The sequence below is a fragment of the Sminthopsis crassicaudata genome, chromosome 4, assembly GCF_048593235.1.
Source record: "Sminthopsis crassicaudata isolate SCR6 chromosome 4, ASM4859323v1, whole genome shotgun sequence".
Taxonomy (NCBI): Eukaryota; Metazoa; Chordata; class Mammalia; order Dasyuromorphia; family Dasyuridae; genus Sminthopsis; species Sminthopsis crassicaudata.
Window position 1 is genome coordinate 95,824,287 of NC_133620.1, and position 26,681 is coordinate 95,850,967.

Sequence of the window (26,681 nt, forward strand, 5' to 3'; positions counted from 1 at the left end):
TTAGGAACCAAATAAAGGAGGGGAGGGGAGAAAGGGGTTTGGGGAAAAGCTGAGTTGGGGGTGGGCCTAGGGACAACATTCAAAACTCAGCTACCAAAGTCTATTTAGTAGTCTGGGATTTTTTTCCATTTAAAATTTTGGAGTTTAGGAAGCTTTGGGGAGTCTCAGGGGTTGGGAAATTACAGGTTGAAAAAATTCAGGGGAATCACTGATGTTCCCTCTAAAATATTCTATGTCTGATCTTTTTCTTTTTCTGTTAAATGGAGGGATCCGACTCTTTGTAATCCTACAACTCATGCTCTTCCAGTGCTTTAAGACAAACAAAATACTTTACCACAACAACCCCTGTGAGGTAGTTAGTGTGAGCATTGTGATCCCCATCTCATTATGAGGAAAGGAGTTCAGAGAGTTGAATGAAGCATTTCATAGCAAGTATCAGAGGCAGGATTCACATCCTGACATATCCTCCCAAAATCTCACACCCTGCTACACCATGAAGAAATTTTGGAGTCAAGAAGATGTAGGCCCATAAGCTGGTCACTTCTCTCAGTGACTCAGGTAACTCCTGAAGACTAAATTACAGAATAGTTGTTGGTATCCACTGGGTGATCCCTGACTAATGAAAGCCTCGGTTTAGACCTCTTAGGTGCTGTTCTAGGTACCAGAGATTAAAAAAAAACACCCCAAAACCAATCATTCCTAGTCAGTCAACTTTTATCATGAGTCTAACACTGTATTGGGCACTGGGAGTAATAGGGATACATAGATTAGTTAAAATAGTGATCCTACCCTCAAACATCTTATAGTCTAATGGAGGTGGGAAGTGGGGATCAGGGAAGCATATAATTGGTTCGAAGGACAGTGAGATAAGTACAAAGGGAAATCCGGGCAAACTTAGGAGAAATTTGGGGAGGTGGACATTATTTTTGGGTATTAGGAAGGTGGTTAAGAAAGAGTTCATGGAGAATGAAACAGCTGGGTTGGAATATCAAGAAAAAGAAATATTAAACTGAGAGAGATGTGGAGGAGTAGTCTGTTCCAGGTGTGAAGACAATAAAAACCACTTAGATAAGAGAGTTGGCAAGTGTAATAAATACTGGTCCAGTTTGGCAGGATCATTGAGTATGTATGTACGGGAGTGGTATTCGCCAAGGCTGAGGAGATAGATCAGAACCACATTATTAAGGACCTTGAATCCCAGAATTCAGAAGGTAGTGGTTTTTGAGGTGGTGAAGGAATGAAATAAGCATTTATGTAGTACCAAGTGTGTTCTAAGCATTGGGTTAAGTGAGATGATCTGAAGGGTTCCTTTCATCTTAATGGGAAGTCATTCAGTGATCTTAAATGTCTTTCAATGTCTAGATAGATAGGGTAAATGTATTTTTCCCAGCTTTCACCTCTGACTTGTAGGTTATATAGGGTATATACATCTGTTTCTTGGAGTCAGAAAGGAGTGAGTAGAGTAGGGAGGGATTTTTTGAGAGTCTGGCTTTTCCCTCATCTAGAAAGGAAATGAGTAGGATCCCAAATAGATTTGGCTGGGGTGTGAATGCCCATATGTTTTGTGCATGGGTGTGTGTGTGTGTGGGAGAGAGAGAGAAAGATCAGTGAGTGGAAGGAACCCTTATCCCCAGGGATTGATACTCATTGGCCCCCTCTTATTTAATGAGTCAATCTTGGAAGAATTGGGATTTCTCTTAAAGGATAAACATATGGTCTTACTGTCCTAAAGAGTGGTTTTTGCAATAAGGAGAGAAGGAAAATGTCTGGCTCCAGAGAACCTCCATAGAAGTGGGGGCCAGAATTCAGAATCACAGAATTTCTCAGTTGGAAGGGACTCAGATGTCATCTAGACTAATAATGCATACCTGAAAAAGTCTCCCCACTACAACACTTGACTTCTAGAGAGGCAGCTCATCTCATATTTTTCAAAGCTCTAATTGTTAGAAAGTTTCTCTTAATCAGGCCTCAATTTCCTCATCGCAATTTATGCCAATTCTTGCTAGTTTTATCCCATGGGGAATTTCTGGGTTCCTGGCCTTGCTTTTGATTATGTGACTCAGTCAGGATTTATGGATGAAATTTGACAATGTGTTTCAAGTGCTTTTACAAATCTTAAAATGCTATGTACATGTTAGGTGTTATTACTATTATTATTAGCTCGATCTTCTTAGGGTAAGGAGAAAAAAAATCCCTTTCTTTTTTCGAACCTCCTGCTCACTTATTCAAAAATGAGCTTTCCCCATCCACTCCACTCTGGGAACTTCACGGTCCAGTTTCCAAAAAGGCAAACAGTCTAGATTGAGAACAATAGACTGATCTAGGAAAATCAGGCCCCATGGGCCACCTGGGGGTAAAAAGCCCTGCTGCTTTCTGCTTGGGGGCTCCCTTACTGATGAGTCCTGTCTCCCCCCCCCCATCCCCCTTCCCCGGAAGTCCAGAGGCCCTAGGAACCGAGCTGCTACAGGATTAGCTCAGGGAAGGAGTTGCTCACCTGCTCCTCCCCTCTGACTCAAGTCATAACAAGTAAGTAACCTGGTTCTCCTAGCCCAGCCTAGCAGGGCGGGAAGGAGGGAAGGGGTGGGGAGGGGAGGGGAGGGGAGGGAAAAGGAGAGGAGGGGAGTCAGAGCAGGAACCGACTGGCAAGCCTTTAGCTTGGGAGAAGCAGCACTCAAACTCCCTTTATTCCCTGAACTTGTGTTTCATCGGGAAGAAGCTAGTTTTCTTCCCTAGTTCCTGGGTCAAGGCATCAGAAGCAGGTAAGGGCAGGGGCTAGACAGAGGTGGTTTTTCTGGGTGGGAAGAACTTAGTAGAAGTAATGTGGCAGTGAGTGAGGCAAAGAGCACACAGGACATTGGCGTGGCGGGCCCAATGAAAGGTGAGCCATCTAGATTTGATCCCTGTTGTATCCCCTATCTCAATTTTCCCAGGTGAGAAGGTAAAATTTCTCTCTTTCCAGGTAAGAAGTTGGGAGTAGGGAAAGACAAATGGACAAGGATTTTGAGGAATCTGAGAGAGGGGAATAAGGAGATGGGAGGGTGGGGACCCGGAAGAAAGCCCCCAACTTTAAGAGTGTTTTCCTTCCTTCCTTTTTCCTCTTCACTGTCACATTTATATCAGGCAACATCCTACAGCCAGATGAACTGTTTCTATCTCAGCAGAAAGTACTCAGCAAACAATGGAAGGAGCTGGAGACTGAGGAGATTTGGGAAGGGACTCAAGAATTTTGGGGGAGGGGGGAATAAGTCACCTAATAATTTGGTATCATTCAATGGGATTTTCCTAGAAGGTCGCTCCTATTTTGAGATGATCTAGGCTACAAAAGGAACTAGCTAGGAGAAGACTGTGGCAGGTATTTAGTGGCTATTGTCTGGAAACGGATTAAGAGCCAACTGGTGAAAGGTGGAGATAATCTTCCTATTGATCATTTAGAGCTTTGTGTTTTCTTTTCCACCATCCTCCAAATGACACAAACTCCTTTAACATTTAGTTATTTATTTTCCTTTTTCCCACTCTCAGTCTAGGATATACACACACACACATATATATATATTATATATATATACACCTCCAAATACTTTCCCTTCAGATGAGAATTGAAGGAAGTGTTTTCATATAATTTGAAGTCCTTTGAAACTTGAACTTTGTACCGATTTGCTATGTAAACAAGAGACTGAAATACTTTCCATGTTCCCTTTTGCCTTGTGACTGTTGAAGAAAAAGCAATAGGCCCTAGGTAGACCACCACGTGCCACCTTCAGAATATAGCAAAGGTTAAAGAACATCTTTTACCCCTTTCTTTGCCTTCTTCAAGTTTAGAATCGTGCCTGACTCTTAAGTGCTTCTTAAGTGTGTGCTAATTGTTTAATTGATGAGTGAACACAATTTAATGTTAGAGGTGAAAAAGACCATCCAGACCGACTCCCTTATTTTACAAATGAGATAACTGAGTCCAACAGATAAGTGAGATGTCAAGAACTCTAGTTCTAGATTCCTAAGTCCTACCTCAATAGGAGCTTGTTCCACTGCACCATGTACAGTGTGGTGCTGTGGACCTGGGTATCGGGTTTGGACAAATATCTACAATCCAGAGTTTTCTTTAATCACCTGCAATATCCAAGGATGTATGAGACAAAAGGAACAGGAGAAACTGGGTCATGAGGAGCTGGACACATGGTTGGGGAGTTGAGAAGTGCATGGTTATGTGGCCTGGGAATAGGACATCTTGGTTCTGTTCTATCATTTCTATCACCAACCCTCCCTTGGCTCCGAGGAAGGGAAAAGTTGGTGGGAAGGAGACAAGAGAGTGGAATCACAGCTTAGGTGTCCTCAGGAGTGCTGAGTTGGAAGTGTGTAATTAATTAGTGATGATTACTAATTACTGTGCCTCCTCCTCCTGTTTCTTCTTCATCTCTTCTTTCCTTTCCAAAATCAAAAACCTTGAGGAAGGTAGGTAGGTGGGGTACATGACTAATGGCCCACCTCTGACCTAGTACTGCTCTCTTGGAATTAGGGTGGCAGGAGGCTCATAGAAGATTTGGGGAGGGAGAATGGTGTCCAGGGGAAGGCAGAAAAGCTGGTGAGCTACTGGTGAGAATGGGAGCATACCCCAACTAGGCTCCATATGCATGGAATACAGTGGGAAGGGCACTAGACTTAGAGCTGAGGATGTCATTTCATGAAACTTGGGCAGGAATTTTTTTTTTTTTTTCCTTTGTATCTCTAGAGCCCAGCACAGTGATTAGCACATAGCACTGTGTGGATTAGTTGACTGATATTCACAAAGTGATTTATTCTTCCTGGGTCTCAAATTTCCCCATGTGCAAAATTAGATGAGTTCGATTCCAACTCTTGAGATTTATCCATAGGCATTTGATTGATCCATGGTTATCAGACTAAAAATGGAGATGAATATCTTCGAAGGGCTGGAAAGGAGTGAGTTTCTTCCCAATCACCTAGTTCCTGACAAACAAGGAAATCTAAGATAGTTAGTATATAAGCTGGCTGCCTTTTGCTTACATAGGCCCTACATAAACCTCTTTACTGATATCTTATGTACTCACTTGCTGTGGCCACCACCCATTGCACACTTTTGGTACTCTAGTCTACCCTTTGGGGCTGTTTGGGTTTGCCCATGGTTGGATGGATTGTGCCCTTTCCATATTATTGCTCCTGTTTCTAGTCTTGGTTAAAAGTCTAGTCTAGAGACTCAGAATGACTGACTGCTCCCTCCTCTCCCTCACACCTTCTCTCCCTGCTGGCTTGTTTACCAGCTTGCCTAAGACCTACTCTGCTGAAAGCAGGAGGGGGCGGGCCCTTCTCCACCCTACAGCCCCTAGTGCCCAGAGGAGGCAGGATAAGAGCCAGACAGAAACTGGGCTTTTGGACTCTTGTGCAATGATGCTGACTCAATAAGGAGGTGTCTGGGCTCAGGATCCAGTCTTAGAAGAGCTCTACTCCCCTTGCTTCAGGCAGCCTCATTCAAAACTGAACCCTCTAGGGCTTCATGGAGATTGGTGGGCAACTGGACCCTAACACATTGACTGACAGACTTGTGGAATATTCTCGTGATACCTGAGGGATCTGGAATCCCAAAGTGGGGTCACAACAAATAAAAGGAAAACTGTTTCTGGGGAATCTTGGTTCTTAAGATGGACTCAACAGAAGGCTCTCTCTTGAGGATTAAAAAAAAAGGGGGGGGGAAGAAAAGGGACCATAATGCCAGCTCTGCTTATTAATTTGTGTGACCTTGTCCAATATCACATGCAGAATTGGCAAGATGGTCCCTTTTCTTCTCAGCCTCAGTTTCCTTATGAAGAGATTGGAGTAGAACCTTTCCACCTCTAAAACCTACAATTTTCTTTTGTGCCCAGCTGACAAAAGGCTTTAGGAGACTTGGTCTTCTCTCTTTACTGTAGGCAAGCAAATCTCTGTCCTTTATTTGGATCTCACTTTCCTCACCTGTGAAATGAGCGTTTTGGATTAAAAATTCTTTAAAGCAGGGCTTCTTAAACTTTTTCCATTTGTGACCTCTTTTTGCCTGAGAAAATTTTACATGACCTTGGACATATACATGGAGAAAATGTATGTATGTATGTGTATGTGTGTATATAAATCAAACATTTACTGATAATCATAATTTCATGATCTCCACATTGTTATACCTCATATAGGGTCCTGACCTACAATTTAAGAAGCTGGACTTTAAGGTTTCTTTCAATTCATTCTATGAGATATAATGAAAATAACAATGGGATGGAAAGACAAAAGAGACCTAGATTTAAATCTTGGTTTTGACACTTAACTAACCCAAGACCGAGGGCCAGTCATAACCTCTCAGAGGATTCCTTCCTCATCTGTAAAATGGGTTCAGGAGTGGGTTTATATTCCTTACCTCTCAAAGTTGTGGTGAGGAAAGTGCTTTGTGAGTACCGACATGGTATAGAAATCAAGGCCACAAGCATTTATTAAACACCTCTTATGCTCTAGGCACTGTACAAAGTGATCTACTAAGGCTTCCTTCCCTTGTAGATCAACAACCCTATGGTTGTTTCCGAAAGGGTCCCATTCTTTTCTTTTACCCCATGTTTCCCTAAGACTCTGGGGAGGAGGGGGGTACAATTGGGCTTCTCCAAGCCAGAGTGAGACCTACCTTATCAAGGAATGGGGGGTAGCTATTTCAGTCTTACAATTTTTCATTGAATTTTAAAAGAACAAAGGTCAGAGAACAGAGGCTCAGGGACCTTAAGCTATGACCTTGGCAACATCGGGCACCATATTCTGGTCTTGCTCAAGTTCCCTGTGGCATCTTCCCAAAAGTTTGTTGCATTGACCTTTCTCTCCACTCATGTGGAAAAGAAACCAAGGCAGTGCTCAAGCTTAGCAGCCATATATCTGTTTCTCTGAAGGATCCTCTGCCCGTTCCAACAAGTCCCCCCCATGGAAAGGGGGTTAGGTGTGGCTAGTGCGAGCATCCCCTTAAGTACCAGTTTGGAGGGACAGGGGAATGTGGAAGCATTGGAGGAGACAGCATGGCTTATGAAGGGCAGTTGGAGATGGAAGCCTTTTTTCACTTGATTTCCCTTCATGCATCCAACAGTCAAACAACTCTGACCTTCTTACTGTTCCTCTATCTTCTCACTGCTGATCTTAGATTGCCTGACATTTTCTCCCTTTTCACTTCATCCTCCTGCTTCTCTGTGCAGGAAATCTTTCCTGGTCCCTCTCTGTGCTAATGAGCAAGATTTCTTGCATATTCTCTCCCATTAGAATGTGAATTCCTTGAGGGCTGGGATTGGTTTTGGCTTTTTTTTTTTTTTTTTTCTTTTTTGGTTATCTGCAGTAGCAGAGTGCATTGCATGTAGTAGGCTCTTAATACATATTTGTTGACTAATTAATATGCGAGGAATGGGGGCTACTCATGGATGCAGAGAATTTCCCTTCATGTCATCTTCAAATAATAAAGACTGGATGTTTTCTCTCAGTGTGTATGTTAGGGGGGACTTCTTTGGGGGGCAAATTTTGGACTTGGTGCCCTCTCAGGACCCCCCCCCCCAACTTGGAAATCCTAAGGTTTATATTGCTCAATTCTAGCATAGTAAGAAAGGACCATTTTACTCTTAGATATGGAAATTCTACTATCTATCACTAGGGTTTGACCCCAGAACATAGACTAAAATGAATACATTAGACTAGAGTCAAGCATCCTAGGGAAAATAGGACATCATTTTAGAGGGAGTAAATGTAATTAGGTTTTTTAAAATATTAAAAATTAAATTGGGAGATGGGAAGAAAAAAATCAATCTTCTCCACCTGAAAAAAAAACAAATTTTCACATTGACCATGGCCCCCCACCAAAAAAAAAATTTCTCATTCTATACAAAGAATCATGAGCTCATTTGTTAATATGCCAGACTACTTTCTCTTGTCTCTCTTCTGAGAGATTGCTATCAGTTTGAGAACAGAGCTTTCAGAGCAAAGAAAGTTTATTTTGGCACTCATGGGGTTAAATCTCCTTTCTTTCCCCTTTCCTCCTCCCTCTCACCCTAACCCCCCCCCTCCCCAGCATCCTGCTGTTAATTAGTTTCTGCTTGGAAAAAGGGTCCTGGCCCCTTAGGCAGGCCCAGGTGAGTCCAGACATGGCCTCTTTGTTCTTTCCCAAGCCAGGGAAACTCCAAGCCACCTAAAGTCCCTGGCTGGGAGCTGTGTTCCCCTCCTCCACTCTGTCTCCCCCGCCCCCCGGATGTCCACCATGGAGAGCAAGGGTGAGATCAGCGACACAGACAGCGGCATCATCCTGCAGTCTGGTGAGTGGCTTTTGGGGAAATCCCTCCCCAGGAATAGGCCGCCCGAATCCTCCTTCCTCATGGCTGGAATGGAGGAGATTCAGTCTCTGGTTGGAGAGATAAGTGTGGGGGAAGGAATTAAAACAGAAGGGATCTCTATTTACTCGAGGAGCACTGGCCTGGAGTTTTGAAACTGTTCCAATTAGGAACAGGGAAATGGACTTTTTGAGCTCTCAATACCTCTTGGTGTCTTGATGGGACATCACCAGCTCCCAGGAATTCTGTGAGTTTATAGCTCTACATCTTGGCTTGTACTTGCCCCTTGTGCTTGGTTTGGTGGTATTTTGTAACCTCTAAAAAGGAGCAGGGTAGATGGGGGAACCACGTGGTTGGTATCAGGCTGCGCTGATTATAGGATCAGTTAGAGCTGGCTGGGGTTCTCATCCACCCTCCTGGTTTTAGGCAGGGCTGGGGAGATACATGGCTTGCCAAGGATCATCAGGTTCTAAGTTACAAAACTGGGATTTGAATTCATATTCTGATTAAATTTAGGATTCTTTCCATTACTGTTCTTCCTTGCTAAGAGGAAGGGAAGGGGCAGAGGAGAGAAGTGTGAGATTCTCAGGGAGGTTTTCCTGGGCTCATCTGCCTCCTGTAGTTTCTTGGACCAGGCTGTCCCTACTCCTTCCCCCTTTGCGTAGCTCGGACACAAGAGACTTATAACCTCAGGCCAGGTGTGTGGTGTATATGAGTGAATGGTGTATGTGGTCTCTCTGAGGAGAGGTCAGGTGGATGTCCAGCAGAGGCCAAAATGGTCTTACTTTTTCTTTCCTCCCTTCAGCTGAAGTATGATTGTGGATTATGTGTTGCTCTTTCCACCTAGGTCCTGACAGCCCAATTTCCCCAATGAAGGAGCTGACTCATGCAATGCGGAAGCAGCAGAAAGCCCTGGAAGAACATCTGGAGTTATGTCTGGAGGAATTAAAGAAACTCTGTCTTCGAGAAGCAGTGAGTGCTCTCTCTCTCTCTCTCTCTCCCTTTCCCTTGAGGAGTGAAAGCCTTAGGGTGCCCAGTCTCTCCTGAGATGCTGGGGGAGTGGGGAGGGTGGAGAGTTTGGAGGAAAGGAACTGGGAGAGACCACCGAGGGGAGGAAGGAATAGGTCGAGGTACATAGTGGGCTTTGACCGAACATCATCTCCTTTAGGAGCTGACAGGCACACTGCCACAGGAGTATCCCCTCAAACCAGGAGAAAAGGCCCCTAAAGTTCGGCGGAGGATTGGAGCAGCTTACAAACTGGATGAACAGACCTTGAGAAGAGAGGTGAGAAGAGTGACACATGAAGGGCTGATCTTCAGAGATAGATAATCAAGGGCATGAGGCATTTGTTACCTTCCCTAGTGAGCAGAAAGTCCTGGAGGCTCCTTGTTGTGGCCTTCTCTTTCTTGGATGAGTGGGAGAAAGCAAGGATGATGGACCTTGGCCCTTGAAGGAAATACATGAGCTTTGGCCAAGGTGAATTTTGAGATAGGAACACTGTGCTTATTGCATTTCCTTGTGTTCCCTTGATCAGGAAACATACTTCCCTTACTTATCTAGTTGGCTAAGTGATTATGGAGTAATAGGGATGAAAAACAAAAGCCCATCATTCAATCAGGAGACTTCCTAATTGGCAGAAAACAATTCGGGATTGGAGAGCAGGCTTAATTCCACATGCCCAGGACATTATGGAAGCTTTTTCCTCCAGGGGGCCTACAGGGAAATAAAAACCTTCCAGCCTAGAGAGCATCAGGGCCAACAGTGGGTTGGGGAAATTCTGAAAGCTTTGGTGCCATTCAGTCTGGGACTGGTTAGATGTCTTTATTTATATTTCTAATTACCTTATTACCCTGGTGTATTATTTCTGGATTTTTGTATATTCCTCTTTTCCTTTCACTATGCACAATTTTAGTCTGGGGCATGTAAAAACCCAGTCAAAAGGAAAGAGAGAAATAGGCAATAGAACCAGATCCAAGACAAGAGTTTGATAGCAAAAGGGAGAAGGGGAAGTAATTAGGATTTAGATATAGTAGATGTTTTAGCAGGGAATAATGCTTTGTGCTGTAGTTCAAGGATAAGAAAAGGTTTAGAAAATAGTGGAGAGTGAAAGTTCTGAGGCTGAATACTAACTACATTGGGAAGAGCTCGTGGCTTGGGAAGCTAACCAGGAAGCTCAAAGCCCAGGATTAGGCCCTTGATATCCTTGAATGCTTTGGGAACAGACTGTAGCAGGTTCCCACTGGCAGCCACCCCAGGCTTACTGTCTCTGACCCGACAAAGTCAAGAGAGAAAGTGCTCCACTTAGGCAGGCTGTCTGGGAAGTTGGGACAACACCCTCTGGCCTGCTAATTGAGACTGCCCATTGCCACGTGTGTCTGATAGGTGGCTTTTGGTGCCGGCTCTTCTTGCTCAAGGAGGTGCTTCTAGTTCAGTCTTGGAAGCCACCCACCCCTCCCTTTGCCCTACATCTGTGGAAACTTTGATCCTCTCTCCTTCCTTTCTGGGGTGTGAAAAGGGAAGGATGATTTCTTCTCTAGCTTAAAGTTGGATTTTCCCCATGATCCAAGAGCACCATGTCCAGGACATGCTCTTGAATGAAACATACTTTCTATATTTCAAAGAAGTGGAAGCTTAAGAGAGGAAACATAATTGGTGCTCACAAAGATCTCCAAATCTGATGAGAGGAATTAGGGCATAGTGGATATAGGGTACTGGCCTGGGAGTCAGGAATACCTGATTTCAAATCTTTTTTCAGCTATGTTCTAACTGAATGATTTCTCTGGGTTTCATTGTGAGGCAGTTGTCCTAAGCACAGTGATCTCCAGGTTTTTTATAATTCTAAATCTGGGATTCTATGATATAATATCCATCCACAGGGAGCTCCCAAACTAATGGAGACATAATCACCACTCTTTAGTGGGACTGGTTGTCATTTAGCCCTCTTGTGGTCTCTACTACTCTTACCTATGTGTTTGTGCCCAGGATCCTCTGAGCAGCCTGGAACAGGAGCTGGCATTGCAGCTGCAGATTGCAGAGGCAGCCCGGCGCCTCTACAAAGAGGAGAACCTCACTAAACAGATCCGAAGGCGGAGGAAACATGCCGTGCTTCAAGAGGAGAAGAAGCTCCGGGAGCTAGAACACAGCCTCCATGAGCGTAGGCTGAGTAGTGGGTGTACACCCCTTTCTCCTGCCACCATGCTCAGGGGAGGTGAGTAGCCCTGGCCTTGGCAGGGAGCACCCCACCCCTTCTGTGACCTTGGATCTCAGCTGAGAGGGCTGGACCTGAGTCTTTCATCTGGGTCATCCTTGGGATAGACTAGTCAGAGCTGCCTGAGTTACTACCTCAGGACTAGTCAGGACTGTCTGGGTTGCTTCTTATGGACTAGTCAGGACTTTCTGGGTTACTCCTGTGGATGTAAGGCTGCCTGGGTTACTACCAATGGACTAGCCAGGACTGCCTGAGTTGGCTACCTATGGACTAGTCAGGACTGTCTGGGTTGCTATTTATGGACTAGGCAGGACTGTCTGGGTTGCTATTTATGGACTAGTCAGGACTGTCTGGGTTACTCCTGTGGACGTAAGGCTGCCTGGGTTACTACCTATGGATTAGCCAGGATTGCCTGGGTTGCTACCTATGGACTAGTCAGGACTGCCTGGGTTGCTACTTATGGACTAGTCACACTAGTCAGGGCTGTCTGGGTTACTACCTATGGACTAGGCAGGACTATCTGGGTTGCTACTTATGGACTAGTCAGGACTATCTGGTTGTTACTTATGGACTAGTCAGGACTGCCTGGGTTGCTACCTGTGGACTAGCTAGAACTGCCTGGGTTGTTACTTATGGACTAGTCAGGATTATCTGGTTGCTACTTATGGACTAGTCAGGACTGTCTGGATTGTTACTTATGGACTAGTCAGGACTCTGTGGGTTGCTATTTATGGACTAGGCAGGACTTCCTGTGTTACTACCTGTGGACTAGCCAGGACTAACTGGATTATTAACCCTGCTATGTAAAACCCACTATTATAGGGAGTGGGGACACTATTCCTTCAGAAGGATATAATGTGAACATTCTTATGACTCTCCTTCAACTTTTGATTTTCTGACGCTTTTCTGATCAAGAGAGTGAATTTTTTTTTTTTTTTCCAGTTACTTAACTCTAACAGCAAAGACCAGAGTGGGCACTGCTATTATATGTGTTTAGAACATACAGCAAATTGATGGTACCCCAGATAGATCACCAAGAAGATTCCATTGTTAAATTTGCTTGGATATTCTCTCAAAGCCAGTTGTCCAACCATAACCTTTTTCTCTCATTTCACCTATTTCCTCCATCGAGTGAACCTAGTCTTTAGCCTTCTAGAATATAGGAAGTTCCTCTTCCTCCATTCGGCTTCATAAAACACCACTTAGTATTAATTAGGCTTGGGAGCTCTCTATCCTAAGAATTAATAAATTGAAGCAAAGTAGAGTACAAGTAGTGATGGAGCTGGGATTGGCCAAAAAGGCTTTCCTTCTTTTATACCTTTTATAGCCTAATTCTCCTTTTTCTGGAAGAACGGTAATCTCTTATGAAGATATAAGACATCTTAGGCTGTTCCTGGGCCCTGGCTACATTAGTCTGCCACCCTGCAAAGAGGTAGCTGCATCTTTTGCCCACTGTTTCCCTTCATATGCCTTCCCAGGAAATGTCTATTGAAAGTTGAAGGACAGTTACCAGATTATTCTCAAGTTAACTTTAGGAGTTGAAAAGTGAAAACAAGAACAACTCCACTTGAAGTGGCCCAGGTTATAAAAGTGCTACTAGAGTGGTGCTTTAGGGCCAAATAGCCAGATCTTCATTCATTCAGTAAACATTAAGCATCTACTATGTGTCAGAGACTGTTCTAAGTGCTGGAGATACAAAAAGAAGGAAAAAGCCAATCCCTGCCTTCAAGGAGATTATTTATAATCATGAGACAAACAAGTATAACAATTTTTTCTGTTTGCTCAGTTGTTTTTCAATCATATTCCGCCCTTTGTGACACTATTTGATGTCTTTTTGTCAAAGATTGTAGAGTGCTTTGCCATTTCCTTCTCCAGCTCATTTTACAGGTTAGGAGACTGACACGATAGGGCTAAGTGATTTGTCCAGCTTCACACAGGTAGTAAGTGTCTGACATCAGATTTGAATTCAGGTCCTCTTGACTCTTAAGTTACTGTGCCACCTAGCTGCCCACAGGATAAATAGGAGATAATTAAGAGAAGGAAAGCACTGGAAGTAAGAGGGCTAGGAGAAGACTTCTCTAGATGGTGAGATTTTAATTGAGACTTAAAGAAAGCCAGGGAGATTAGTAGGCAAAGTTGGAGAAAGTTTTCCAGACATGAGGGACAGTCAGAAAGAATGCCCTTAACTGAGATATGGAATGTCTTGTTTGTAGTCCAAAGATCAGTGTTCCTGGATTGAAGAGGAAGGGCAAGGCCCAGGGTTTGGCTAAAGCCAATATTTTCAAATTATAGAATCATGACATGTTTGAACTGGGACTGACTTCAGAGACCACCTTATCCATTTCCTTGTTTCATAGAGGAGGAAGTTGAAGATAATGAGAGTGAGAATAGCATACCTACAATTGTATAGCGGGGCAGTGGAAGCTTTGGGGTGCCAGTCACTCTTTGTGAGGAAGCAGGTGATAAAAACCCAGCAAAGCTATAAGGAAAGATATTATCTGTCATTCCTAGGAACTTATCTCCCCCTTGAAAAGCCAGTTGCTGGCTCGGTGCCTGGAATCACCCAAGGACCGGCATAGTTTAGTTTGGAGAATATTGCATGGAGTGCAAGTGTGGCCGAGGGAGTGTAGATAGGTCATACTCTTCACCTCTGGACATTCTATCTACGTGATTGGAACCTGTGCTTGCAATTGCACTTGGCCCTCACCTCTGCCTCTCTTTGAAGTAGTCCTGGCTACTCAGATTCTAGCTCAGGTGCCATCTTTTATCTGTTTTCCTGATTTTCTTAGAGGTCATTGTTTTCTCCCTCCTAAAATTAATAACAATAGCAGCTAACATTGCCAACCTTGTTATTATGATTTATGATGGGCAATCATTTGTGAACCTTTCAGAGATTCAGTAGCAGTTCTAACTGCTACTATTACTAATTTCTATAAAACTTGTTACTATTATTACTAATTCTATAAAACCCACATTGTTCCTGGCACTAGGCTAACCTCTTTACAAATATTATTACTTTGTATGTACTTATCTGTGTATTGGTTATAGTAGCTTCTCACCCCACTTTTATGAAAGCAACCTGCTAGTGGCTGCTGGGGATCTAATTCTGACCAGCAGAATAGGTCCCTTCATGGAGAGAAGATGATAATGATACAAGGAGACTGAGAAGCAGTTGTTCTCTGACCTCTCTTCTCTTCTCTCTTGCTTCCAATTTATTTTATTCCCAATCTACAAGTAACATCTGTGTCAGTAAAGATTAATTTGCAATTCCTTCAGGGGTGTTATGATTCATAGTTGTGGGGGCTTTTCGAGAATTGACCTGCCTCTCCACACTTAGGCATGGTCTTTAACACCTCAACCCCTCAAGAAAATATAAATTCCCTGAAGACAGCAATTGTTTTTTTTTTTTTTTAGACTTCCTATGCCCAATACTAGAATAGTGTGAAGCACATAGTTAGCATTTATTAAATGATACTAGTTAGCATTTTTAAAATGTTAGTTGAGTTAAGCTGCATAGTAGTGGAAAGTACACTTGATTTGGAGCTATAACTCTAACCCTCCGACTCTGATTCTGGACCTGACTAGCTGTGCCATCTTGGTGAGTCACTTAGCCTCTTTTAAAGGGAAGATGCTGTAATGTTGGATTTGGAATTATGAAAACCTGAGTTTTAATCTTGCCTAATTTATTTAATTATATAATCATTTAGCCTCTGTCTGTTCCTGTGTCCTTATTTACAAAATGGGGATGATAAGAACACCTACCTCATAGGATTATTTTGAAAATGAAATGAGATAATATGAAAACCTTAAACAGTTATATATATATATGTATACTAATAGTTATAATTAGTAAATCAGATTCTTTATCTGTAGTAAAATGAGGAGACAGGACCAAATGATGATCTCCAAGTTTTGCCAGTTCTAAATTCTGTAATATTTTCCTCTACTTTTCAATTTTCAGCCCCATTCTTTTTTTAATAGTATTTTATTTTTTCAAATATATTCATAGATAAATTTTCAACATTCAACTTTGTAAAACCTTGTGTTCCAAATTTTTCTTCTTCCCACTTCCCCTAGACAGCAAACAATATAAGTTAAACATGTGCAATTCTTCTAAATATATTTCCATATTCCTCATGTTGATCCAGCTCCATTCTTGGCCTCCAAATATGGGGTCTTGGTATTCTAATCCCAAGGAAGCCCTTTTGTACCTTCAGAGAGTTAGATGGAGGAACTCTTCTGCAGAACAGTGTCTGCTGAGCTCCTCTAACTTGCTTTTTCAGGAAAGAGGAAGGAGAGAAATTAATAAGAAGTTAATAGCTGGAAGTTCTTTGAAGCTAAGAAAGAGCCTCATTATAGTGCAAGCATTTCATTTTGGAAACATAATTATATCAGTCCTGCATAATTAGCTGGGATCACCGCAGGGGCCTTGCAAGTAGATTTCCTAGAGCTCAGGCTTTGTTGGATTCAGATGGGAAGGGCCCTGAGGATCCCGAGATTTAGAATGTGTGAAGGGACCTTTTGATTGTAGTGGACAAATCATTTATTACCTTTTCAGAGCCCAAGTTTACCCCATCTGTAAAAATGTTTGCATATCTTCTTGGAGTCTTTATCCTGAGGAGGGAGCATTTTACAAGCTCAAAGAAGTACAGAAATAACAGGGTTTTGGGTTGGTTTTGTTTTGGGTTTTTTTTTTTGGTTCTGGGTTTTTCTTTTTTTTTTTTTTTTAATTCCCTCTAAACACCTTTATTTTAAAAATGTGGAATCCACTGTTCATTTCCCACAAATGCCTATGCAATAAGGGGCTCAAGATTCAGGGCTCTTTCCACTGGGCAGCACTGCCCTTATCTAGTAGTAGATAGTGCTTAGCACATAGTCAGCATTTTTGTAAGTACCAAAAGTGATGGCCTGGAGGTACAGGATGGAAGTCTGCCAGGCTCCAAATCCCAAACTTCCCTGTGCCTGACCTCATCTGCCCCATTCCCAACCCCATTTTCTTTTTCCTGCAGAGCTGAGCACTTCTGATGACAGCTCCTTGTCTGACGCAGTACTATTAGAAGAAGGTAAGTGAGGCTGTTGGGAAATGGGGGGAGGGGGGTGGGGGAGAGGGACCAGGGAGCATAGTTTTCCATAGCTCAGGAACTCCTGTCTCCTCACAGCTTCAGGGGGTTCATTGAGAAGTCTAGCAAAGACCTCCATTGACAGCTTCTATCAAGTAGAGATGTTTAAAATTTCTGGGCATGGTAGGTTTTGTTGTTTAGTCCCTTCAGTTGTGTCTAGCTCTCTGTGACCCCATTTGGGGTTTTCCTGGCAAAGACACTAGAGTGGTTTTGCTCCAGGGCATTTTACAGGTGAAGAACTGAGGTAAACGGATAAGTGACTTGTTCAAGATCATACAGCTAATAAATGAGTCTAAAAGATGAGTCTTCCTGACTCTAGTTGCTGGGCCACCTAGCGTTCCTGCTCCTGAGGGAGGCTGCGGCTGAGATGGAGAAGTTCTAAGGTGCCGATGAGGTGTTCTCAGTGTGTCTGACACCATAATGGTGAGCCCTCCATCAATGGAGGAGACCACCAGGCAGTCAGACTGCCCTAGGTTAGAGCAGGCTAAAAGTTCTGTGCTGTTCAGCTTTGGGAACAGACTTAAACTTTCAGCCTGAGCAAGATGCTGAGACATTTTAGATAAAATGTCCTAGGCAGAGCAGAGAGGCTAAATGCAGGAATTTTAATTCGCTCAGAGTGATTTCACTGCCTTTAAATTTTCCCTTTTACCTACCACATTCTGCTTTGTACAGTACATATTTGTACTCATATCATCAATAATTAGACTTGAAGTACCCTAAGGGCAGAAATCTCTTTTTTCCCCCATCTTGGTATTTCTTGGCTTTGTACATTAAAATGTTTGTTGAATTAAAGTTGGGCTTCTCAGACTGGCCCTTAGTGGAGAAACCCATCTCTTGGCTGGACACAGGCCTAGGAGGGGATGAATGGTCCATTTGCCTGTGCCAAGTTCCAGCTTTTCACAACAAATGCTGAGGAATGGTGGTCAAGAACTGAGTCAGCTTAAGCCCAGGAGTTCCTAGGCCTGGGAGCCAGATGACCCTAGTGAGGAGCATAGGGAGATAAATTCCAGACTTGTCAGCTAGGAGACCCTGGAGGGCAGGGAAGTGACAGAAACTGTGAAGAGTTTCATCTTTAGGTCAGAAGGGGGGGCGGAGAAATGCTTTCTGGGTATTTTCCCACAGTAAAGCAGCCAGAATCACAGAGGACTCTGCTGCTCAAAATCTGGCCCCTTTCTACTAAAGAGAGCTGAATATAACTTTTCTGGCTCATTAATACAGCTGGGCAGTGATAGGAAAAGACAAACTGTACTAATGAGGCACCCTTTGCTTGCCAGCCTGGAATTGAGGGGGCTTAGGAATCCTTCAGGGGAAGGTACAGAGCCTCCTGAGGCCACTCAGCATACATTGGGAAAATATGTCAATAGAAAGATAATAACTGGAAGTGTAGCGCTGGTGCTTTGGGCACAGAAATGCACTCTGAGTGGAAGAATGGGCTGGGTTCTTCTGGGAGGGCTTCTCTGAGGGAAGCTGGCTTAGTGACTTGTGGGATCTAGGGCCATTCATTGAGGTCTGTGGCCAGAGCAGAGTCCCTGGGGCAGTCGGGTGCGTTGGTCATGGGAGGAGAGCAGAGGCATAGAACAAGTTGCTCTGTTCCTGTTGGGCTGGTTCTCCCACCAGCCTCCCTTACTGTCTATCTTCATTTGCAGAAGAAGCCCAGTTGCCAAAACCTGTTCCAGAGTCCCCGGCACCGCCTACCAGGGCCCTCCCACCCCAGCGGCTTGAAGGGCTGAAGCCAGCAGGGCCTGAGATTGGGGGTCCAGAGCGCTCTCCAATCCAGAATAGCCCCTGGAAGGAAACTAGTTTGGACCATCCCTATGAGAAACCCAAGAAATCCCCCTCAGACCTTGATAGCGAATCCAGGTATAAACAACAAGGGAATTGGAGGTCCAGTGATTGGTGTCATGTGTTGGGAAAGGGGGTGGAGTTAAGGACAAACAAAAGGGGGAAAGGAAGGGATGACTTCAGCCTCAATTTGATCAGTATGACAGCTCTTTTGACCTTTTCACTAAAAGTAACAATATACCACCTAATGAGTGCAAGTATATTTTTGCTTTTTTCCACTCTACCCTTTCCACTTCAAACTCAAACCTGCACTCCTGAAAGAAGAACTACCCCCCCCCCCAAAAAAAAAAAAAAAAGCTCATGGGAAAATTCTTTCCCTTAACCTTCTCCTCTCTCTGCAGCAGCCCAGCCACGACACCCCAAGACGGGCCAAGCTCCATCAGTCCCTGGGTGCTGGAAGCACCCACATATCATGTAGTCCCACTCCGAAACATTCCTGGACAAGTTCAAGGCCGGGCAAGTGCCCCTGCTACTCCAGAGATTCAGGGAAGACGGGGGCAATCCCAGTCTTTAAGGTAATGAGTCCTGGGAATTGGGCTCTCATTTATATGGCTCTTTTGGGATTGAAGTTTTGAAAGCTTCAGTGACTTGCTCATAGTCACACAGATAGGAGGGATCTGAGGCAGGATTCAAATCCAGTTCTCCCTGATCACGAGTCCAGGTATTTTTCACCTTTCCATGCATTGATGCCTCTGAATATTCTTAGATGAGAGACTGGAAGGCAGTGGGGCTTTAGAGCCTTGGGATCATGGGTATTGTCTGTACAGATTCTTGACATGGGTGGTCCATCTGCATCTCTGGGCACAATTCAATTAACCATACATTTATTAAATGCCTGCTAAGTGCCAGACATTGTACTAGGTACTGGAAATCTTTAGAGCACAGGAGGTCCTTAATATTTACTTACTTTCTAAAAGAGGATTAAGTCATGGATATTAACTGCTCCAAGGCAGAGTGTGATAAAGGCAAAAGAAGGGCCTGGACAAAGTGATGCAAGGAAATCTGAGTGGGGAGAGAAAACTTTCAGCTGGTGGGGAAATCAGGGAAAGCTTTGTAGAGGAGGGGCTTCGTAACTGAGCTGGATCTTGAAGGAAGGCAACATTTACAAAAGGTAGGGATATCAGAGGAATTGTATTTCAGAAGTGGAGGCTGGTTTATAGGAAAACACAAAGGTGAGAGGGCAGAATTTTAAAAAGAACTAAGTTCTCTTTGGCTAAAACACAAGTGTAAAAGAATGAAGCTATTAAAGTAGATTTGTCTTCTTTATTGTCTCTACCACATGAATGCAATTTCCCTGAGGGCAGGAATTATTTTTGTCTTTTCATACCCCAAGATACCTGGCATATTTAGTAAGCACTTAATAAGTATGTGGTTGTTGTTTGGTTGATTGGTTAATTAAAGCCAGACTGTAGAGACCCTTGAAATGTCAGGCTGAGTTTTCATTTTATCCCGGAGACAAAAAAGACACAAAGATTTTTGAGCTGAGGAGTAATATAGACTATTCTCATGCACGAGTTTTATCAGCTGTGGGAAGAGCAGATGGGAGATCAATTAGGAGGCCTTTGTAATAATCTAGGCAAGAAATGATGAGGGATTGAACTGGGGGAGGAGGGTGGTAATGGAAGTCAAGAAAAGGATCTTAAAAACCTTAAGGAAAGAGGAAACATAGAATTAGTGCCTTTGGATATGAAGATTAGGCTGAAGGAATATTCAAAGGTGATTCTTAAATTTTTGGGAAGTGGGGTACAGAAGAAAATAGAGAAGACTTACTTCCTTTAACAATGGCCCTTTCCATCTCTTCCCCAAAATTAATGTTTCTAACTTGCTCTTACTTTGTTCCTTACCTGTTTCTGAGATCTAGGGCTAAGTTGATGTCTCTCTCTCCCTGCAGGGTAGATTCCTTCCGAGTGTGCCCAGAAGGCCGGGGCAGAAGTGCTATCCCTCGTAGGCGTCCCACACACTATACAGTGACTGTACCTGACTCTTGCTTCCCTTCAGCAAAACATCCCCTGCCCCATCCTGCCTATCACTCTGGCTCTGAAGATAGCAGCTCTGATGTCTCCAGCATTTCTCATGCCACATCTCCAGGCAGTAGCAGCCCAGACATCTTCTTGCGGCCCATGTCCCCATCTGATCAGCTTTGCTCTCGGAGAGCCTGGGTCTCTGCTGATGGACGTGAGCTGGCGGCTTATTGCCCTAAGTTGCTGCTCCCATCTGGATATTTCCCAGCAGAAAGGTATGTAATGGTGGCTGATAGGCAACAAGTGCCCGCTGGATGGGAACTTTGTCGCCTGGGACCTGGTGCCATCTATGATGAAGATGGAACATTTCTGCGCTACCAGCGACTAGTACCTTCTCACAGCCGGATTGTGAGGACACCGTCCTTGAAGGACAGCCCTGCGGGCCGGGGACTCAGCAAGGCAGCTGTGTCAGAAGAACTCAAGTGGTGGCATGAGAGGGCACGGTTACGGAATGCCCGTCCGCATTCACTAGACCGGCAGGGAGCCTTTCGCATGAGGAGCCTCCCTCCGAGCAGAGAGAGTTTTGGGAGAGTCATGGGGAGAACACAGGTATGGCTGTCTTTGGGAAGATGGGAGTGCAATAGGGGACTTCAATTAAATCCAATGCTTGCCTACCCAAGGAAAGCCATGCCCTGGGATAGTAAAACAGTAGATAATGTGGGCAAGTCCAGTCTGAGGAAAAATGAAAATACAGCTAAGTCTCAATTTGTCTTCACCCATAGTAGAGATATGTGTAGTTCTAAGCAGACAATGACCCTAATGTCATCTCTCTAAGGCTTATACAGTGCCCCTTAGACTTACCTTAGCGTTACATTTATCTTGCCCTGTTGGTAAGATGCTTATCCTACAATTCTTGAGCACATGCCAGTTTGGCAGCATTAGGTGGTGACCCACAAAGTGAATGAGTCACATACAGATAATTGAGAGTTGACCAAATCTTCAACATTTCTTTAGGTTGCTCTGAGAACTTAACCCATCTACCTCCTGACCTAGCAGGCTCCAGGAAATAGACATTAGTCAGATCCAGAGTTGAATCTGACAAAAGACAGCTCCACAGCTGAATCATTTTCTTGCTTGCTTATCCCTCCAAGGACTCAAGGGACACTAAACTGGGATAATAAAGGGAGACTTTAGGACCAGTGACTAGGAAAAGCTGCCTCTAAAGGACCTCTTCCCCATTTATTCTCTAGCCTGACATGACTTGTCCTTTTTCTTTGTGTCTCCTATTTCCTATCTGAAATGGGGCTGGGAGAGGGAGGGAACACTTCCTCTTTGAAGTCATTCATATGTATTCATACCCTCAAACACAAATCCTTTGTTTTCCCTGTCCCCTCTTCCCCTTGCCGTAGGGAAGGGAGCCCCTAAGCTATAAACTCAGATGTGTGTTTGGATCTTGAGGTCCTCTGCAGCAAGTTGCTTCCCCACCCACAAACCATTTGAGTTGCAGCTGGCGCCCTACTGGCTCTCTTGGCCTGGGGCCCAAGCCGCACCTTCCCAGCTGACATGTTCTCCCTGAGTGCTAGTTTGGACCTGTTCTTGGCCCTCACCTAGCCCATCTCACCTTGGCCAAGGAAGTTCCAGGCCTGGGGAGTAAACCTGTAGAAAGAGGGAGGGGAAGGAAGAGTTGTAACCTGAAAATTTCCAGACAAAGTTACTTAGAATGGTATAAGGACTGAAACCTCATGCTACAAGAAGATCAAATGAAGGAATTGGGGATGATTAGCTTGGAGAAGAGGAGACTCGGGGTGAGGGATAGGACATGATTGCTGTCTAGGTAAAATTTTCAGAGACAGATCAATGCAAAGAAAAACTTTCTAACAGTATAAGTTGTCTAGAAGCCTTAGGAGCTAGTGAAATTCTCCTCATTAGAGAACTTCTAGTGAGAGTATGGTGACCATTTGTGGGAAGTATGATTTTCCCCCTGCCATTGTATAATTTGTTAGGGCAGAGTAAATACTTTTTATTCCTTCATTCACTATCTTCACTGCTATATGTTTCTCCTCCTCCCCACAGCTCTACCATGAGAAAAACACAGAACTCTTTCAGAGAGGTCATTTCTCTGATGTTCAAATTAACTGTCATTCATTAAGCATGTACCAGAAAAGACAAGATAGTCCCTATAATCAAGTGACCTTCATTTGAGACTGGGCTAAGACTGAGGGTGACAACATCATGCACACAAATAAGCATGTATAAGACGTATCCATAATAAATATGAAGTATTTGCACAAAGGTACTAACAAGTGGAGAGGGGGATTCAGAAAGAGCCTCTTATAGGAGGTGGCTCTTAAACAGAAACTAAAAAAGAGCTAGAAGTAAGGTTGAAGAACATTGAAGGTATGGGGAATATTGAGGGCAATCTGAGGAAAGACACAGAGGTAATAGAGATGGAACTTTGCCAGATAGAAACCTAGAAGAGAAGGTATATAATCCACAGCTGGTTGGGCTTTAGGCTTGGATGTAATTAAGGACTGAAGGTAGAACAGCAGGGGACTGTGGCATGAGATTTCTACTGACACAATTACTCATTGACTTCATTTTTCCCCTCCAACCTTGGCAGATGCATGTACTGAAGAGGACATCTGAAGGAACTCCTATGCAAGTCTATGTACCAGAGAATGGAGAAATCATCAGCCAAGTATAATACTGTGGCTCCCCCTCTCATGATTATGGAGTGCTACTACCCCAAGGGCACCTTGGACTGACGTGGGCTGACTGGAATAGGCTTCAGCCTGTACCCCTAAGCCCACCCTGGCACCTCTCCCTACTTCCCTACACTCATTGCAGGTCGATGAGCAAGACGTCTTCTCAGACTTCCTCTGATTTTGGTCTAGGAAGCCTGGCCTGAAATTTTATACTTCTGTGTTATTCTCAAAAATTTTATTATGTTCTGTTTTATCCTGTCTGACCGTCTGTTAATGTTTTTCTGTCTCAATCACAAGGAAGCCCCCTATGCTAAGGTTGTTTCAGAGGGCGTCAATAGAAGCCAATAATGTCCATGACTCTCTCTGTTAGAGATCAGACATCTCTAAAATCCATGGTGGGGAGAAGGTTACAAGTGACTCCAAATCCCCATGTCTCTACCCTGGGCCCATCATCCTGATGGGGTGGGCTATTTTTTTTTTTTTTTTTTTTGCTTTCTCTCTCTTAGTAATGTGCTCTGTGATGCACAGCCCAACTAATGGATTCGTAGCCCACAGATCCATGTAGAAGAGCAATTTCTTGTCACTTAATCTGGAAGGAAAGGAAAAGAACAAAATGTGACTGATTTGGCAAGTGATCTCTCCAGACTCAGCTTCCCACTTCCTGTTTCCACCTTCCACCGTAGAGTTCAGCAACGTTACCTTCCCCAAGCTGTAAGGTCTCATATTCTGCTTGGGTTTCAGGGCACTGCATTTGGACCTGTTCATTGAGAAGGGAAAGTTTTGTTAACCACACTGGCTCTTGGTGGAGGATGACTTAGGGAAATCTGTGTTAATTGTACAACCCCCATGAGGAGTGAGGGTAAATAAACCTGTTTACATCCCCTGCTCAAACAGAGCAATCTGTGGAACCTGTTCTAGGACATGAGAGCTAGGAAGGAAATCACAGAGAGGAATGCTTTATACCTAGTACCAACCAGGAACCAGTGCTTCCCACTAGGTTAAGCTAAGGATTTAAAGGCCTCAGGACTTGGATATTAGATTGAAGAAGGACATCAGGGTCTCACAAGAAAAGAAAGGGTTTTTACCTAATTGCATTAAGGGTCCCATAAGGAGACCCAAGGGAAGGGGAAGGATGGGCTCTATAATTCCATGATTTATATGCCAACTCTTGTTCCTTCCCTACTTCTCAAGACTGGTTCTGATAATCAGCTTTAACTTTTTTTCTAAACTTCATCTTTTCCCCACAACCAGAGATCACTCAACCTCCTCATTTCTTTTTTTTAATCACCCTAATGTATTTTCTTCTCCTCACCCTGAAATGTTTCCTCCCCAGTAGCTCCCAAAGCTGAGCCAGCCAGGGCCCAGGGATCTCCCTACCACAGAAGTCTTTCTCTGTTAACTTCATGGTTTCTGCGCAGCCCCTGATGGCATCATAAAATGACCCCTTTCTCCAGCTGTGGGGTCGGAACTGTATGGGGAGTAGTGTCAAATTCTCCTTAATAAAATGTACTCTTTGTGATGGTCGTAGCTGAAATTGTGGGGATAAGGGGTGTCAAGCTCTAACACTCTGAAGATTGTTTTCTCCCAGGCTGAGGGAAAGCCACTGGCCTTTCTCCAGCTGGTTAGATTCCCATTCCAGAGAAGTAAGTGGGGATGGATAGATCTTTGGGTTTCTTTCTCTTTTTCTGATAGGCACAAAATTGGACTCATTAAGCCCACTGGTGTGTCCTTGGCCACTGGCAGTCCATCTTTCCTGCCTGCTAAATCTCTTCTCCACTTCCACCCCCATTTCTGTCCCATCTCATTGAGGAAGCCTGTAGATCCTGGCTGGATTGTTGGCTGGCACACAGGTATAACCATATTAGGTCTCACATGGTCGTCATCCAAAGAAATTTTTGTGTCCTTAAAATTAACTAGTGGTTGATATTCTAGGCTGAGATTGTTGGAGACCTCCTACCATCCTCCTTCCTATTCCCTTCCCTGTTGGTCCCCTACCAGGGTGGGTGTGTGTGTGTGGTGAGAAAGAGAGAGGGAGAGAGGTGTAATCTAGTAGAAAACAGTTCTTGGGCAATAGGGGATAAGGGGACACAATAAAGTGGAATAAAATAATTTTGACCATTCTTATTTTTCTCAAAGTTGGGTTTTTTTTTAAAAGTGTTTTTTGGTTATATTTTACAAAGACACAATCCCCTCACTACCATTCCTTAAGAGAGAAATAGTTCTCTCCACACAGTGTGTGTACAGTCCCCCAGGGACACTCATGCTTTGGGAGATGGTCCCTCAGAGAAATGTGTGACCTTGATATGGAGGTAGGGCACGAGGATAAAGCCTCCTCATGAGCCTGGTAATGGAGAGGACTGGACATAGTGCTGTCTGAGAGCTGCTGGCTGATTCAACTGATCCCATGTGGTCTTGAACTTTGTCTGCCAGACGTGTCTGCTCTATGTGGGGGGACTACCAGAGGCCTGGCATTCCATTTTCAGTCTGCATAATATCCTTGCTGCCCTCCACATATCTACAGACCCAAGTCCTTTCAAGGAAATGTTTCCCTGAGGATGGAAGTAAGAAGGGGCTGAGAAGGTCCCTCCAAACTGCAGAGTGGCCCAACGGATCCCTCCTGAATGGGGACAGACCCAGGAAGAAAAGCAGACTGGAGCACCCAGGCTCATTTGAAAACTTCTCCAGAAGCCTCTAGTTAACCACACACATAACAGTATTAATCATTGCTCACATTAATAGACATTGTGCTAAGCACTTTGTGATTATTTTCTTCAATCCTCACAACAGCCCTGGGAGATAGGTGATGTTATTCCCATTTTACAGTTGGGGAAACAGAGGCAGTATTTGTGAAGTGATTTACTCAGATCTCAGCTAGTGCCCGAGGCTACATTTGAACTCAGGTCTTCAAACACTGCACCACCTTCTTGCTTCAGAGGCAAGAGATCAGGTCCACGGAAGAGGTGTGAGTCCCTGGAATAAAGTATGAAACCCAGGTTTTTAAACTAAAGCTTTTTATTTCCAAAACACATGAACGGATAATTTTTCAACATTAATTGACTCTTGCATAGTTTTGTGTTCCAAATTTTCCCCTCCTCCCCTAGATATTTAACATGTTAAAATATGTTAAATCCAATATAAGTAAACATTTATACAATTATCTTGCACAAGAAAAATCAGATCAGGAGAAGGAAAGAAAATGAGTAAGAAAACAAAATGCAAGTGAACAACAAAAAACGTTATGTTGTGTTCCACACTCAGTTTCCACAGTCCTCTCTCTGGGTGCAGATGGCTCTCTTCATCACAAAATCATTGGAATTGGCCTGAAATCTCATTTTTGGAAAGAGTTATGTCTGTCTGAGTTGATCATCATATAATTTTGCTATTTCTGTGTACAATGACCTGGTCCTGCTCATTTCATTCAGCATCAGTTCATGCGAGTCTCTTCAGTCCTCTCAAATCATCTTGCTGGTCATTTCTTATAGAACAGTAATATTCATATACCATACCATAGGCAACACTTTTT

At 43.8% G+C, this 26,681-nt stretch overlaps 1 protein-coding gene across 5 annotated transcripts; it reads left to right on the plus strand.

Annotated features, from left to right (window-relative positions):
- The first annotated feature begins 410 nt into the window (after nucleotides 1–410).
- Nucleotides 411–25,279, plus strand: INAVA (innate immunity activator). 5 transcript variants are annotated; one of them, XM_074308727.1, is made up of 10 exons: nucleotides 411–558; nucleotides 8,163–8,306; nucleotides 9,169–9,293; nucleotides 9,490–9,606; nucleotides 11,305–11,530; nucleotides 16,540–16,593; nucleotides 18,297–18,510; nucleotides 18,834–19,007; nucleotides 20,384–21,062; nucleotides 23,074–25,279. In XM_074308727.1, exons 2-10 carry the CDS (start codon nucleotides 8,243–8,245, stop codon nucleotides 23,155–23,157), a joined length of 1,737 nt encoding a protein of 578 aa, XP_074164828.1. In that variant the 5' UTR covers nucleotides 411–558; nucleotides 8,163–8,242; the 3' UTR covers nucleotides 23,158–25,279. The 5 variants fall into 5 exon arrangements, with proteins under 5 accessions (XP_074164828.1, XP_074164831.1, XP_074164829.1 ...); XM_074308732.1 differs by lacking the exon at nucleotides 411–558 and adding an exon at nucleotides 2,623–2,759; XM_074308730.1 differs by lacking the exon at nucleotides 8,163–8,306 and having other exon boundaries at nucleotides 538–558.
- Nucleotides 25,280–26,681: the final 1,402 nt, after the last annotated feature.